Source organism: Elgaria multicarinata, chromosome 3, assembly GCF_023053635.1.
Source record: "Elgaria multicarinata webbii isolate HBS135686 ecotype San Diego chromosome 3, rElgMul1.1.pri, whole genome shotgun sequence".
NCBI lineage: Eukaryota > Metazoa > Chordata > Lepidosauria > Squamata > Anguidae > Elgaria > Elgaria multicarinata.
The window spans coordinates 84,130,331-84,147,522 of NC_086173.1; the positions used below are offsets into that span (position 1 = coordinate 84,130,331).

Sequence of the window (17,192 nt, forward strand, 5' to 3'; positions counted from 1 at the left end):
CCTCCGTCTTTATTTGGGGTCTTCTCCTGAACAGAAGAAAGTATGCATAGCTGGTGTGTTACTTCCATCTCATTTCAATGGCACAAATTGTAGGATACTCTTGTGTAGAATTAAAGCAAGCGCAATTCAGAAATCGTGACATGCAGGGTCCCAAATTTTTAATTGAATGAAAAATGTCTTTCAACCCTTTTAAATGTATTTTATTCCTTATTTTTTCCATTTGTCATAGAAAGAAATATGAAATCTGCATGCAACGTCCTAAATATTTCAAACATTTAAATAGCATATGATAATTTAGCAGTACAATACTTTATACGGAAAGATAATATAGGGGAATGTCTTGTAGTTTATTTACAATTGAAAAGGTAGTTTTGTTATTTATAATTTTAAAAAGAGGAATGCACTGCTTACCACTGAAAGTATTACATTCAAAAATAAGATGTTGCTTTGTGACTAAAAACATATATATCCATTCCCCTATCAAAGATGTTTTTCCCAATTAAAAAGGTATATTTCTGGAGATTCTCAGCTACAAATCTAAGGAACCATACACAATTTTCCTGAAGCTTAAAATAACTCAATACTGAAGCTGAAAATTTTCCATAAGAACAGCATGATGAAAAAGAAATATGTGCTTTCTTTGTATTAAACTGCTTTAGAAATATTTTCCCATAAAAAAATGAAGGGTATATTGTACTTTACATCTTCTACAGGGATTATATGCACTTTATAACCACTGAGAAACCATATTTCTTGAATTGTACGGCAACATGTAGCATTCTACAGAGCAAACTGTATCTCAGCCTTCTCTTGTTCTATGGAAAAGGTTGTATTCTGCTACTAGAAATCTTTACAATGGCATAGAAAGTTTCCTTAGTGCCAAAGAAGAGACACTATTTTAGAACAACTTTGTGTTTTTTTACAAATATGGTTCACTGAATGAGCTTATAAAGCCCAATTTCCAGTCATAGTGATATATGAACAGCTATCAAGTGGAGATTTAAAAAAAATAAAATCAACGTTTAAATGAAGATTATGTGTCATGAGATTTCTCACTACAAAGAAGGCAGGTATGAAATCTAGTGTGTAAAAGACACTTATGAAATCTGGCAGCCTTTTTCTTTTACAGCTATAAAATGTAAAAAGTGATCCTTGGTAAAAAGTGCTTTATAACAATATAGATTTTGTGTCTTGTCTTGTGAGAAGTCATCTCCTCTATTGTCCATCTTTTCCTCATGTCCGCCACACAATCCTATTTCTTCTGCCAGGCGTTGCTTTCTTACTCTTCATAAACTCTGGGGAGAAATAAAAATGGACAGCTAGCTTTTCAGCCAGTCTGATTACAAAACAAAACAAGCATCTACTTCGAAAAAGTAATGTCAGCCTCTTCAGGCCAATAACTCCTGAAAAACTCTGGTTTCTATGTTCTTTCCGGGGTCTTAATGTACCTGTCAGCAGCTTCAAGGCAAGAGAAAGAAAACCTTTTGAATTAGCAGGTGGGACCTAGTTAAATAGGTGCATCTTTCCAGCCAATGTGTTCAAGAAACCCATAAGACAAATGTATCCCATTCGGAAGTGTTTTGGACTGCCTCTGGACTGCCCACAATTTACCACCATTTTATCCTCACAATAAGAATCCTGTTGTGATGTAACCCTGAAAGATAGCAACTGGCTCAAGGTCAAGCTTGATGGCTGAGTGGGGAACTGAACCTTGGTGTCCCCAGTCCTAGGCCTTAGCTAGACCAGGCTACAGTATATCCCAGGGTGATACCCGGGATCATTCCTGTGTGTCCAGATGACGCACAGGGGATCCTGGGCTCAGGGAGTGAACAACCCTCCCTGGCTCCGGGATATAGCCTATCCCTTTGGGCCTGGTATTTTCTGCGGTCTCGGGCTGAGCCCGAGACCGCAGAGTGTGTGGCTCGTTTTCGTGGCTTGACGAAAACGAGGCCACCGGCTATGTGCAATTATTTGCACGTAGCCAGCTGTGCCCATTGGGGGCAGGATGGGGGGAGTGGGGAAAATGATTTAAAAAAACAAAAAACCTTACCTGGGAGCACAAGTGTTTGTGCGCATCTGGCCCTTTAAGAACAAACAAAAAAAAAATGGCGGGCATGATGGCTCTCTTCATGAGCTCGTTGCGCCTCACATGTAAACAAGGGCGAGATCCCGTGATAGTTGCATCGCGGGCTCTCCCCTTCTCGAACCTGGATTTTAAGGTAGGTCTAGCAAAGGCCCTAGTCTTCAGCAATTTATCCTTCTGGTTGGCCACACCTACCATGGCAATCATTTTGTGAAAGTGGCCGCAAAACACTCCAAATTTGGGTGCCACAGACAGCAGGAGTCTGTGAAACACCCAGAGTGCTTCCAAGTTGATGGACTCCTCGTGCCGGAATAGTTTTTCTGTAAGAACAGAATACACAATAGCTGCGGATCTTCGTCTTTTTTGCCTTCCCTGAAAAGCCCTGAAGGAATTTTTGAAACTATGACTTTGGTTCAAATATTTTACACAGCAGCCCTATTCACATTTACTCTGAAGTAAGCCCCATTATAGACAATGGCGCTTACTCCCAGATACGTGTGCATAGGACTACAGTTTCAAAACAGAACTACTTTGAAAAACTGTTGAAAAATTCTAGAAGCTGCATTTATCCAAGCAGAACAATCATAATTAGGGTCAGCATTATTTCTGGGAAAGCACAGACTTTCATTGCACTTCTCTTTAAAAGAATCAAATACCTAATTAAAAAACTAATCTGTGGGCTCTGTCCAGCTTGTCCCCATTGACCTCTATGGCAGCGGAATTGGATTCCATGGATCTCATGTTCAATGTTTTGTCTGTCCCTTAAGCTTGTATTACAAGGGAGTTTTGCATGCAATCAGGCTCTTTGTTATGAAAAGTTCATCTGCTTCTGCTGTTTCACCCCAGGGCAGGTGTGCTGAAGTTCAATGAACCCTGATACTGATAGAAATCGCTATTTACATAAGCCTTTGTTCCTCCAAGCTGTATGGAGAAGCAAGGGCACTCCTAGGATCAACATTCTGGCTTTTTAACCTGGGAAATGGGAATTTACTTTGCTGTTTTGCCACAGTCCTCCTGTGTGGTCTTTGGGGTAAGTCAAGCAGTGGAAGATCTGGGGGTTACTAATGTTGCTTTAGTTACTTCAGATTGCTTCCCCAGCGCACAAGTGCTCAGCCAGAGAGGCATAGCAACCACTGTGCCAACGTGACATCAGAAATTACAGCATCACTCTGGAACGGCTGAGACAATCAGGCACATACACAGGGTAATACGTTATACCGTAGTCCTGCAAGCATTATTTGTCCCCCCCCCCCAAATCTCAAGGCTAGTCTTAAAAGATAATACATGTGCAATGATAACTGAGCTGCATGAGTGGAACTGAACTACAGGTCCTTCTGTGGCGCAAGATAATACATAAACACAGCCACTAAAATGGGCCTTTAACAAAGCACATTAAGGGCTACAGTTTCTGTCGCTTTTCGTTTGAAGGAAGTAGGCAAACTTTTAAGGACTGGGCACCCTAACCATCATAAACCCTTTGCTGAAAGTCTCAGTTGCAGTGCAGAGCAGATCTTGAACCGGGACCTCAGGGTGTGAGGTCGAGATCCAGCTTGTGTACTTTCACAAAATGGGAGGAGAGATCATACCTGCAGGAGCCCTCCAAGTGGCCCATCATGTGACATAATAACCTATCTTCTATAAGAACATCCAGGTCATTCAAGGCTTGTCCTCACTTTGAGCAGGTGCTGCTGTTGTTTTTCATTGATCTGTTGTGGTTCTTTGACTTTATTTTCTGGATGTTAATTTGTTCTGGTCATTGTCTTTAAGGGCGCAGTGGTAATATTTTGTAAGGGTGCTTTTAAATGGAAAGGCATCATTAAAAAAATAAGGAAGCAATGAAGCGACTATACCAACCTTTTTAGTTTCCTCTGCTTTAGACTCTTTGTCCCCATGGCCAAATACCCTTGCTCAGAATGCAGGGTAGAGGACTGCACTGGGTGCGGCTAGAGTTTAAAGTGGGCAAGACCAGCCCCAATTCTCTCTCTCTTCCTGCCACCTTTTCTTCCCTCCTCCCTCCCTCCATTTCTCTGTCTCTTTTCCTGCCATCCTATTTCTCTCTCTGACACCCCCTTTCATCTGTCTCCCCACCCAGCAAGATCCTGGTGGGTGGACAGAGGTCTTCACTGATTGCTTGCAGTGGGCTGCATGAAATTAGAATGAGGGCTGCAGGCCCCCATCCTTGTTTTAAAGGCAAGAGGCCTTACTTTCTTGATAGGGATGCTAAAGAAATCCGCAATGGTTTCAAATCAGATTTCTATGAATCTGACTTGCAGATTACACAGAGGAACAGCTTTTTCTAAGTCATGTGGATTTCGCAGACTTGTGGACTGTTTTTGTGTTTTGTTTTTACTTTTTCAGGGAGGGATTTGCACATTAGGACTAAGTGCACTTGCACAACTAGAACAAAATTCTCATGCACTAAAAAAGTCAGATGCCATCAATGAGTGGACAATGTAATGCAAGACGCCTGACAATCAGTGAAACACAGACAGAATTAATTTAACAAATCCGTACATCCCTACTCTTAGGAAGACCAGAGCTCTTCCTGGTAAACAAGGACCCAAAAATGTTCCTTTCCTCCAATCGGCCATGTGTCTATACATATAGGGGTGGTTCATAACATGTACTCCAGAGTTGCTCATGGGCTCTTGCAGTGCGTGTGAGAAGACTGTCTTCATCATTTCCACTCAATGTTTTCAAATACAAGGACAGTGACTCGTATAAGCATTCCTGTGCCGTTAAGTGAGCATGTGAAAACGAGCCTTTAGACTGGAATAAACATCTGAGCTGTTTGTATAAATTTATGCTGACATAGGGAATAAACTGTTAGCTGTTTCAGATCAGGCAATGGAACTTCGGTTGTATGTAGGTTGTTGAATGGAAGCCACAATGATGTGTCAGAGACAAAGTTAATGTTATAGGTCTGAGAATCCAGAGAAACACAGAAATTAAGAATTGAGCTGGAGGCCCCGGGTAGCACTATTATCACCTGACATCACAGCCGGAGGTCTGAGGTCTGGCATCTGGACCTTTTAGACTGGCTTAAATCTGACGTGCCTTGCCGTTTCTCACCCTAAGGCGGATTCTTAGTAACGTTTAAATGTAAGCTTTTGAGTATATTATTTCCTTTATTTTAATGGCCACCTTTAAAAAGTAAAGCAGGAAAAATGAAGTTACATAATAGCTGACATTTAGCAGGACAAACCGCTTTTTCTCTTGCTCCCAAAGAACTGCTGCAAGAATGCTGGCAGATAATTAGGCAAAACTGTCAACATGACATGGGGAAACAGAGACAAAATAAGGTTCACTCCTAGGAAGTAAGTCCTATTGAACTCTATGGAAAATAGTTTTGAGTCAACATTTTCTGTTCAGGGATGGGCTAAATTGCTGTCCCTAAATAGAAAGGGGACTTGCTAAGATCTCACAAACTGCCATGCCACTTTCATTGTTCTTGATTTGATTTTTTGAAATTGATTTCATATTTGCCCCCTCCCTTCTGCCATCCAAGAAACTCAGGACACTATCTATGAAGCTAATCCCTCCTGATATTCACAAAAAACCTATGAGGTAGGTTACGCTGAGAGAATACGAGTGGCCCAAGATTGAACCCATGTCATGCTAGCTACCATCTTCAGGTTTTCTAACTCTAGGAAGGGGCGCAGCTGGCATATCAGCTGAAGCCTATCAGCTTCGGCTGATACGCCAGCTGCGCCCCTTCCTAGAGTTAGAAGACCTAAAGACGGTAGTGCACATACTGGTAACTTCAGCACTCAACTTCTGCAATGCGCTTTGCATAGGGGTACCTTTGTGCCTAGTCCGGAAACTTCAACTAGTTCAAAATATGGCAGCCAAGCTGGTCACCGGTACACCTAAGGGTGACCACATTACACCAGTTTTAAAATCTCCTCACTGGCTGCTAATTAGTTTCCGAGCAAAGTATAAAGTGTTGGTTATCACCTTTAAAGCCCTACATGGTTTGGGTCCAGGCTACCTGCGGGATGGCCTTCTCCCATACAATCTGCCCTGCACACTCAGGTCCTCTGGGAAAAATCTACTTCAGCTAGAAAAAACTAAATTAACAACTGTTACCCAGAGGACCTTCTCTTCTGCTGCTCCCAGACTGTGGAATGGCCTGCTGGAGGAGACTCGTCAACATAACAGTCTACTAGCATTCTAGAAAGCTATAAAGACTGATATCTTCTGGCAGGCCTATCCAGTGGAATTTTAAGATGTTTTAAAAATGTTTTTAGGGTGTTTTTAACAATGTATATTATGTTTTAATTGAGTATTATGTATTTTATCATTTATTGTTGTTCCCCGCCTCGATCAAAATGGAGAGGCGGGCAAGAAATATATATATTTTAATTATTATTATTATTATTATTATTATTATTATTATTATTATTCTCAAACTCTTACCATTACCCCACACTGTCTCAAGAATAGGGTGGCCAGATCCTACAACTTTAATAGTTGTGTACAAGAGAGGCATTCAGCATGTAGAGCTGTCAAATAGCAACAGCTGCTATCTCTAGTCATACTGCACACATTTAGAGACTGACTCTCATGCTACCAATTCACTAAGAAAGCCACAAGGACTTTCAGTCAAGTAGGAATGTATGAGAAATTTGTTTCAGGTTTTTTTAAATCAGGATTTACCCAATTTATTAATTTTTATTTATTTATTTATTACATTTTTTATACTGCCCAATAGCTGAAGCTCTCAATTTGCATCTTCTGGACCAAACACAGACTCGGACACAATCTGCATTCAAAGTCCATACATTTCTGAGCTTGCAATGTAATTTGAGGGCCAAAAAAATGTGTTCAATAGCATGCATACATGTGACAACTGTGCATGAAAAGTGTGTGCTTTTGAAAAATGCACAAATACACTTTAATCATGGGAGAACAATGCATACATTTCAAAGATGTACACAACTGATATGTAAGTTTGGAAAAATACGCATGAAAATACACACGGACTTTCATGCAAAATGAAAAGAAAAAGACTAAGCTTACAATCTGATATAGACTAGAATCAGAATGAGCTTCAAGATAGAATTTGGAGCACTTCAGTGAGCTCAGGTTTTGCTGATTTGCATACCCCTATGCTCAAGAAAGTCAAGAGTTCATGGACTGATTTCAGCTCATCCCCACCGCTAGTACTTTGGTTTAACTTGTTAGTTGGATCTGGTTGTTTGGTACTTTAATCTTTAAACTGCACTGGATTCAGGCTTAGCCCAATAACTCGAAAATTCACTCATAGTTTTAAACAGAACCTATTTTGGCAGAAATATACTCGTCCATTGAACTGTTAGCAGTTGAAATGTTAGCATTGTTTAAAATCTGAAATCGACTTCAATAGCACTTTTCCTTTCAAGTTACATTGAATCCATACTTACAGAGTGACAGCCATCAGCAATATCACACTTGTCACTGTAATTACAGGTCAAGCATTCATGTTAGGCAGAGACAAGACATCTCTGCCTCAATGAACACATTTAATTAACCCAAATCCCTCTTGTCCATGGGGACACGAAGCTGTCCACTGCTGGATATGAAGAATAATACCTAGGAATATACAGATTGCGTAAAATCTGTTCTGTCTGGGTTTTGTGGTTTGCCAGGTATCTTTCCTTCCATCTTCCACCCTCAATAGAATTGGTTTTTTTTTCCTGTTTCTGAATTTGTACAAATTTGTGCCTGCAAAAAATGTATAAATTTCCTCCAAATGTGCAAATCCCCCCTAAATGCACCTTTTTGCACTTTAACCTATGGGGAAATGGCATTTTTGGCCAGTGATATTTTTGTGTGTATTTTTCTATGAAGAAATTTGCCCCCAAATTCCTGAAGGTTTTAAAAAAATGGTGTGCAAGTCTGCAGAATCTGCCTGACAGGGGAGAAGCTGGTCCGATGCAGAAACTGCAAGTCAGACTCATAAAAATCCGAATCATTTGGTTCCATTGCAGATTTCCAATAACACCCCTAATAATACCCACCTCTCTTTCTCTTTCCATATTGTGTACCACTTGAGTAATCTTTTTGTACTCGGGAGCTTAGGATGCAAGCAGTACTGATGGCCTCCTCGGAATCTTGATTTCATTGTGACTCTGAAATGAAAGACAAGTTGTCAGTACAGAGCAGCTTATGTTTTTAATAAATACGAATGTTTACTAACATAAGAGGTAATAGCTGATCCTAAAAGTTGCTATATAGGACAGGTCCTGCACAGTGTTTTATTCCCAGTACTTAAAACCAACATTGCACTGTTGCTTATGGTTTTGATGCCTCCAATACAAACTTTCCGTGCTGGGTGTGATGTCATAGAATATTCACAAGCATTCCAACTGTGAATGGGTGGAATCGATGCAGTGCTGAACAGATTGTTAATCGCTTGCTTTGGAACTGGAGTGGAGAAAGGAAAGTCTGGATGTACTCCTTCTCCTGCCAAACTGGCAATCAGTACTGCCAGCTGATTGGGACCATCCATTTGTTGGTTAGGATATGAGCAAGCCCTCAATAAGCATACCCCGTGCACAGCTCCTGGTGCTAGAAGGATTCATGCAGAATGCTCTTGTATGCATTCCTCCCACCCTTTCTGGATTAAGTAACCATGTGCATATTGCAAGGAGCTTTTGGGACTAGAAATGGGGATCATCTTTAGATCCATACTCTGGAGCTCCATGTAATGAGTCTATTAGGGCTGCTGGTCTCTGAGTTGTCATGTCCTCCTAGGCTCTGGAGTAGCTCAGTTCACACAGGTAGCCCATTAGTTCCCCTTGACCTGGTAAAGCTATCAGAGGGCTTCCATGTCATGTTTGGCTCTTGCCTGGACAACGATCCATCTTGACTGTAGCTGGCAGGCTGTAGTATTTTGTCATGTAAGGACTTCCTCTATATCCTGCCTTCCTGCCCACCTGTCTAGGCTGTGAGTGGTCTTCATACCTCTCAGCCTTCTCTCTTCTCTAGGGCTGCCTAAGGCCAAGCATCCCACCACAGACTTACATTATGTCAGGCAAATAATGACCCTAGTTCATGAAGTTCTGACCTGATTTGTAACAGCTTTTATACCCAACTCTCCAGGATCTGACATATAGCATACACAATGTAATGTAATATATATTCCAGCTGTACTCCTTAAAATTCCTTATCTGGGCGGGAATGTGAAACATTTTGTGGCAAAGTGATTCACGCTACTTGTGAGTTACAGCCTCTTCTTGACAGCATGCCAGATTTTAAATAGGTGCAGTCTGAGGCAAATTTATATGATTCCTGCCCTCCTGATGCTTATATTGATTCCCCCCCCAGTTGTTCTTGTTTTACTCCAAAATTATTACAGAAAATCTACCATTTGTTACAAAATCTGATTCTTTTTCAAATAAAAACTCCAGTCAAAAAGAAGAAAACAATGTCAAGACACAACACGTCAATCATGCTGTTACTTCATCCTGAAATGTTTCACTGAAGGAGTGTAATATTATTTTATGCAAAAGGGTTGGAGGGGACCACTAGGAAAGGCTGCCATGTGATTGAATTTGAGCAGCAGTTTAGTAATTATGATGATAACAATAACCAAATGTATGTATCATTTAGGAGGTGACACTTGAAGAATTCACAAATTAAATGAAAATTCATAATCTATTATTCAATTAAATGCAATGGAAGACATAAAAACAGTTAACAGTGCAACCCTATACATTGCTCAGAAGTAATCTCCATTGAATGCAATGGAACTTACTCTCAGATACGTGAATATAGCTTGGCAGCTTACTAGTCCAAAACATTTAAAGAAAAGGAGTGGGGTAAGGATATAAAGAAAGGCAAAGGAGAGGAAGGTGCAAGAAAAGGTAATAAGCTTTGAGGATTGCCTAGAAGTGTGTAGAAAATAGGAAAATGTCAGGTACTTTTTTAAAAGATGAGAAGGGAGAGATGTGTACTTCAGATCTTGATTCCTGTGGAGGGCCCCACACTGAAGGGGGCTTAATCGTGTGTGTTTTCTTGATGCTTTTCGCTTTGCGTGAGACGTTTTCCCTTATGGGCATTTCATTTATGTTTGTACCTCATGGCTTCTTCCTTTCCCTTCGGCTGCCAAATCTGGCTGAGCTTCTAAAGTTTTGGAGCGCACGTCGCTCCCATACCCATCCTAGAAAAAGCTTGTTATTGTTTACTTGACGGCCTTTCAACATCCAGCTTCTGCTGGCATCTTGCTTGTGAGAGCGCACTGCTGTTTGGTTTTCCCATCAGGCAGGCAGGCAAACTCCGAGGCCCAGACTTAAGTCCTTGGCAGTCAGCGCTCAGGCAGGAAAGCCTCACACGGCTTTTGTTATGCTGATGCACGTTTCTGAACTCTTTGTCAGCTTTGGGTTACTGATGTAATGGAGACATAACTATGTATGCACGTTGACTGGGAAACTGCTACCTCCGTACCTTATGGGAGTTTGTGAATTTGTAAGGACCTGTCAGGAAAGGAGGTCACTGGCACACTGGCCAGCGTGGAGGGAGCTTGGAACACCCATTTCCTGATATTCCCAAAGAAGCTCTGGCTCATATTTTTGCGTTGAAGTGACGGGGAGCAAGGGGGAGGGTGGACGGGCTCTTTCCTTGGCCACGGAGCTCGCATTCTGAGCTTGGATTCCAGCACAAGGTAGCAGGAAAATGCTCCATCCCGGCCTCCTCCCAGCTGGCTGAACTGCCACTTTCCTGGCCCAAAATCTCACACTTGAGGAGTACAAATTGGTGTAAGCTAGGAAATTTAAGAGCTTGCACTCTGGCCATGTGTATTACTTAATCTGGGAAGCACGACTAACATTTCTCTTTGCCCCCCGCCCCCCAGCAGCCATTCCATGCTTTACAATGGGTGTCTAAGCTCCTGCTATTTTAGAATACGAACAAGAAACAAAACCTGTTTGCCAACCTTGGTTTAAAAACCAGAACAACACCCTGAGCATGTGCAGTTTTTACATTTGGGTGCAACCCTCTAAGTGTTTCGACAGAAAAAACTTTTTCTGTCTAAAGATGCACAGGATTGTGCCCTCACGTATCATCATGACTAAAGAAATCAAATGAAATTGATGATGATGATGATGATGATAATAATAACAACAATTTATTTCTTACCTGCCTCTCCGATTGGATCGAGGCAGGGAACATTGGCTTCTGCTGTCCTGATGACTCCCATTATTTGCCACAGTCTGGGTAGTCATTTGGGGCCCCAAGGTCATGTAACTACAGCACTAGATGTGCTTGTGGTATATCCTTCCTAAAGAAGCCCATTTGGCCTTCTCACTGACTTCATTTCATCTGTACTCCAATACATTTTTATTTTTCTGTTCAGAAGGCAATTCCTGACCACACAACTACTTTTATTGAATTCTCCTGCTGCTGTAGTGGTGGTTTATGTTGGACCAGGTGAGCATTGGTTTTTTTTTTAATGTCAACTGATATGCTGATTGCCATTTGTATCATTGTGTTTTCATGACATTTCTTGGAGTTCATGTATTACTTGTACACAGCTGCAGGTACCATTATTTGGCAGGGAATGTGATTCATTTCAGGCAAGCAAACAAAGATTTGCCCTTGGATCTTGAAGCTCTGAATCCATCTGCATTCAATTGTTATCTCCTGCAAAATCCTGTGCACCATTTTACCCCTTCCCAGTGTGTTTATGGCAAGACTATTTAACTAAATTGAGCTGGAGAGCCATGGAGGAAAGTGCGGTGATCCAGAGTGCAGTGGAGGAAAAGTTCACTGAGACAAGTTCATTAAGACAAAACAAAGTAGCAACGTTTACACAACCTCTACAACAGAGTTTCTTCCTGAGGTTCAAAATTATCAGATGTTGCTTGCAGAGCAGCAGTCATGTACTGGAAATCCACCATCATTCTCTTTATGTTTTCTGGATTTGGTTGGAACTTTGCCCATGTGCAGTTTGTCTCAGTTTTCAGGTTGTCCCATTTTTCTCCCCCTACCCCCTTCGCCTTTACCGGTCACCAATGTACAGATGCTCAGTATGTGCATTCATTAAATGCACCCTGCAAAAATGAATCTTGATATGATTGCATGATTGAAGCAATATTTCTTTTTGCACGGTGGTCTCATGGATGAACATGTGTGCTACGGGGCATTAGTAACCCAGAAGAATAAAATCACGCCAACACATGCACTTCAAACTGTATCAAACTGTCTATGTGCCAATTTTGAAATGAATTTGAGAAATTCTTCAGTATGAACTGTAGCAAAATGCAGTGCAGAGTCAACTCATAAAATGATTGAATGGAACGGGACATCTGCTGGTCCCTGTTTCTAGCCTGCTGAGAGTGAAAAGACATCCTAAGGACAATGGATTTGAAGTGAAGAACAATTCAGAAAAACAAACCAAGCAGTCCCATATAACCAGTTTCTCCCTAAACTATATAGGCATGATCTCTTGGATCATACTAATTAGTGCTGACTATAGGACCCTATTCAGTAAGAGGATAAACTAGTGTATTCCTTATGAAGTGATGGACCTATAATATGAAGTATTACATGTACTGAGAGGCTGCAAGGGATCACTACATCTGTAGCCCAGAAATCCATCTCATGTTTTGAGATTTTGATAGGGGAAATGGTTTGGAAATTTCTTTAGAACGATCAACGTGGATATCAGACCAGTGTCTTGGACATAACGGGTCTTGTGATGCTGTTCTGGTCAATTTCTTTAATTACTTCCTTCAGTTTTATTACCAAGCATGTACCAACCATTAAAAGTAGTATAATATTTGTTATTTCTGGGATCATTCAATTCCATTCAAGTGGCAGGTTCTAAACTGAATCTGGTAGAAACTTTGTGGAGCTTTTGTTGCTGTCCACAAAGGAAGAGAATGCAGGACCTAGTGCTAGAGTTGGGAATTGATTCAGCTGTGATGTCTTGTTCTGAACCGATAGTTTGTGGATGTGATGCATGCCCAAGACATAATAAGCCACCGGCTGTTTAGCCTTGTATTCTTTAGCCAGTCAACAATGTTTCAGAACCTTTCAGTGGCCATGTCCATGGACCATCATTGTAACACCAGCACCACCAGCACAAAGATTCCTTGGGACCTGAAAATGACCAATTTGATTTACCATTTGGAAGAAAACGAGTTTCTGCAGGGCTGTGTTGTTTTTACCGAGAGGGCAGGATGGTTGTGTTTCTAGAATCAGCTGACACAAACAAGACATAGCTGTGATGAAACACACCATATTCTCTCTCTCTCTCTCTCTCTCTCTTTCTAGGCAGAGAACAAGTTAGTTGCGCTTGTTATGTAACTTGTTATGTCATAATTAGTTCCGAAGCCAGCATCATGAGGAAGAATTCTAATTATTTTATTTAAAAACATTTGGTTGGCACATTTCTGACAAATGACAAGGCAGTGTGAAAAGGTGTGTGTGTGTGTGTGTGTGTGTGTATTTGGCATGCCTTACAATGAATCTTTACATTGAAACGATCTCATTCAAGGTAATTCAAGTTAAAACACATCCCCAAAGAGATAGAGGTAATGTTTAAATTTGAGACTAAGGGCTTTGATTTATTGAAACTCGTTACTCTGTTCAACTAAGAGGAGTTCCTCATGTACAGCCCAATATGGATGTGGAAGTAAGTCCCCCTGAGCCTAATGGGATTTTTTGCCCAAGTAAGTGCCCACAGGATGGCACTCCTATGCTGTAGTCCTGTGTGCAATTAAAGTGCTTTAATGCCGAATGGGATTAAAACGCTTACACAATAGTGCATTTACACAATGTTGCAGTTGACATTTGGGCTACTGGTATTTATGTAAATAAGACACTCAGCAATGGTTTGAATCCAGGACTGGCCTTCTACAAAAGGAAGGGGTCTGCTGTGAAAGAATGGCTCCACTTTTGGAAGATCCTTCAGCCCGATTTTGGTGGATTCCCCCCACCCCACTACAGCTCACCCCATTCAGCAGAATCTCCTTACTCTCTGTGTAGCATTTTCAGGGTGCTGGAAAGGCTGCCCTGGGTAAGAGGGGGCAGGGGAGTCTGTTTCCACCAGTGCTGTTCATCCAACTTAAATCTGGATCCAAACCAGTATGTATGTATATATGTACACACATTCACACACACACACAAACAGACACATACAGATATTGATACATATAGATATATAAGAAACCAATGCTACTTGTTATATTTTAAATTACCCTCACAAACCTCATATTCCTTTCCCACAATTTACAGACTAAGCTGCTTTAGGCTGCAATCCTATACTCCCTCACCTGGGAATAATCTCCCACTGACATACTTTTGAGTAGTTATGCATAGGATTGCACTGTTATGACACCAAAGACAGACAGAACATTTTCAGAATAGTTGCTAATAATGCTGAATGTGTTAGGAGTCTGTAACAGATGTATTCTTTTTATTATTACTATTTAAAAAATTCACAGAAAAACAGAATGTGAGGGATGCAAACTTAATACCCCAAATTTTTTTTAAAAAAGCAGACTTACATGATCATTCTTTCCTTGCAATATGGATACTTTGGTCTCTCTTCAAGTTTTTGTATATCAGAGAATCTTATCTTGGGGCCCTTTCTTAAGCATTTGCATTTTGATCCTATAAGAAAAAAAAGTATTTAATCTGTTTGTGTGTGAAAGTAATTGTATATCATATATCCTTATCATTGCCCCCAAATAATCCTTAATATGTTCATTCATGAACTATTTAACATCTATAGAAAAGCTTGATCTCTGTACAGTTTAATACAAAAGAGGAAATGATTTTTAAGTAGGCTAGCTGTTTTTCTAAGGAACATATTGGAAAAAAAAATTTTTTCACCAATCAAGGTACTAAAGCTGTAATCCTATGTATGATAAAGGTGCCTTAAATTCTATCAAAGTCAAGTGCCTTAACTTCCATCAATAGGACTAACTTGCAAGTAAGCGTGAACATAATTGCAGCCTTTGTCTTTGAAGCCATGTGGCGGCTGTTTCTATTAAAACTGCACCTGCTGTGATCAAACTTAAGTAAACTAACAAATAAATGGCAAAATGACACTATAAAGCTTATGGAAAAAATAACTTTCACTGCTAATTGCTTCTTCTCTATTGGCAAACATTTAAAAGGAATGTAAATAACGTTGAATTCTTTCTGAATACTTCAGCATTTCATTTTGCTTTGACAAATTTTAAAAAGAACACCCGGCTTGACAAAACAACCATTACATCAAACTGCACCAAATTCCAAAACCATCAGTGAGACCATAGAACCAAAACTTTATGGACTTCTGAATCTGCCTGTAACCGCATCTGATCGACTTCTGCTAACTTTCTCCACTGTGCCTGAATGTGTGTGAATTCACCGTTCCAAAGGAGTTCGTACCAGATTAAAATGCCGGGGAAATACATCCCATGTTGTTCATGTTAGCTCAGAAATGAAAATGCTAACTTGGGGAGGCGGGGTACAATTGGACCTTTTGCTTTCCTGGCATTCTCGATTTTACAAACCAATTAAACTATATATAGTCTATTATTTGTTGTTGCTGCTACTGTTTTAAAATTCAGTGGGTCAGTTCCTCCAAGTATAGAAATACATCTCAATCGACTATTTCAACAAAAGCAGGAAAAATGAAATGAAAGAGAGACAATGGTGAAATGGGGGTTAGCGAAAAACCTAGAACTTACCTTCTACGCTGGTAAAGCAGATGACAATGAAGAGTAAGAAGAACACTGCTGTCAGGAGCTTCATGATCAGAAGAGCTCAAAGAACCTAAAGATATGTTCTCTTAGTTCTTGCTGGGATGATCTTCTTGCCCCTGTGCTTTGATCAGATGCAGTGGTCAAACTGACACCTCGTGTTGCCAGGCTAAGGATTTTAATCTGACTGTCTCTGGTCTGCTCTCCTGGTTGCTGCTGCTATTGCAGTCCTGTCCGTTTCAGCTGCTCTCTGCCTGAGTACAGCCGCTTTCCTCCTCTTTTAAAACAGCTCCTGCTGCCCTTTCCTCAAGCTCATTAATATGCAGAGAGACTCAATTACTTTCAGCAATTTTGCAATCCCCCCCAAAAAAGGGGAGGGATTTACAGGGAGCAAAAATAGCTGATTCTGTTGAAGGCAGCAGAGAATTTTAGAAGATAGCACATTGGAGAGAAAGAGAAGGTGAGGAAGAGCAGGGTGGGAGGGAAAACTATTCTCCCCCCCCCATACACACACTTTACAAGGTGTTGTTGAGAATGATGTAGCCAGTTAAGTGAGGTGGATGTACCCACAAGAATGAGTTTCCTTTGGTTGAGTAAACCCCTTTAAAAGGAAAAAAGAAAAAGAAAAAGATGTGCACAACCCATGAAAGAGCTATAATAACTTCCACATTAGGATCATTAGATGATTACCATATATTATGGTGACCTGGATAATCTTCTGAGAGCTGAGCTGAGCATTGGTATGCATTGAGGTCACCTGATGGCGATCCAGGAGAGGGGGGGAGCGTGATGTTGTCCCACAGAAACTTTTGACAGATGTGGCACATTTTGAAGGATTGTCTCTGCAGGGTTTCAGTCATCCGTAGAATGATGGCAGCTCATAGACTAGTCCTTATTTCAGAAGAGACTTAATTCTTTGAAATTCATGGAAGATTCACCACAAACCCGTTGTGTTCTTTAGTTTTAATCTTTTGCTATGATGTCCCACCAAATGTGAATGAAGAACTTGGAAGAATGAGCATGGATTTCTGAAGATCTAACTGCTCCCTTTCAAATTGGTCATTAATGTAATACAATGATCTCTGAACTACGGGGCATTTCCTCTTCTCAGAATAGGAGTGTTTCTTTGGGCCTTGGCATGGCATTATTTCTGGCTGCAAGGTTTATTGGGTGACCATTAGCTTCTCTATTCATAATTTTTCTCACCAGTTTCTTCTGGAACCAGTGATTCAGCATTGATAAGGGACAGGAAGGGCTGTAGCTCAGTGGTAGAGCACATGCTTTGCATGCAAAAGACCCCATGTTTAATCCCTGGCAATTCCTGGTAGGTCTGGGGAAGACCCTTGTCCAACAGCCTTGAGAGCTGCTGCCAGTCATCACAGACAATACTGAGCTAGGGAGTTCCATGGCCTGACATGTTATAAGGCAGC

At 40.8% G+C, this 17,192-nt stretch overlaps 1 protein-coding gene across 1 annotated transcript; it reads right to left on the bottom strand.

Annotated features, from left to right (window-relative positions):
• Positions 1 to 455: 455 nt before the first annotated feature.
• CXCL14 (C-X-C motif chemokine ligand 14) lies at positions 456 to 16,019 on the bottom strand. The gene is made up of 4 exons (XM_063120762.1): positions 15,751 to 16,019; positions 14,578 to 14,683; positions 8,086 to 8,196; positions 456 to 1,295 (listed from the first exon to the last, which is right to left on the bottom strand). The coding sequence occupies exons 1-4, from the start codon at positions 15,812 to 15,814 to the stop codon at positions 1,280 to 1,282; spliced, it is 297 nt and encodes a 98-aa protein (XP_062976832.1). The 5' UTR covers positions 15,815 to 16,019; the 3' UTR covers positions 456 to 1,279.
• Between the last annotated feature and the right edge of the window lie 1,173 nt (positions 16,020 to 17,192).

What these genes read in the sequence shown, in the direction of transcription:
- CXCL14 (XM_063120762.1), bottom strand. Translation starts at nt 15,814, where the DNA reads ATGAAGCTCCTGACAGCAGTGTTCTTCTTACTCTTCATTGTCATCTGC. An exon ending in CTGCTTTACCAGCGTAGAAG is followed by an intron (nt 14,684 to 15,750) that starts GTAAGTTCTAGG and finishes TTTTTCTTATAG; the next exon opens with GATCAAAATGCAAATGCTTA. An exon ending in TGCAAGGAAAGAATGATCAT is followed by an intron (nt 8,197 to 14,577) that starts GTAAGTCTGCTT and finishes CTTTCATTTCAG; the next exon opens with AGTCACAATGAAATCAAGAT.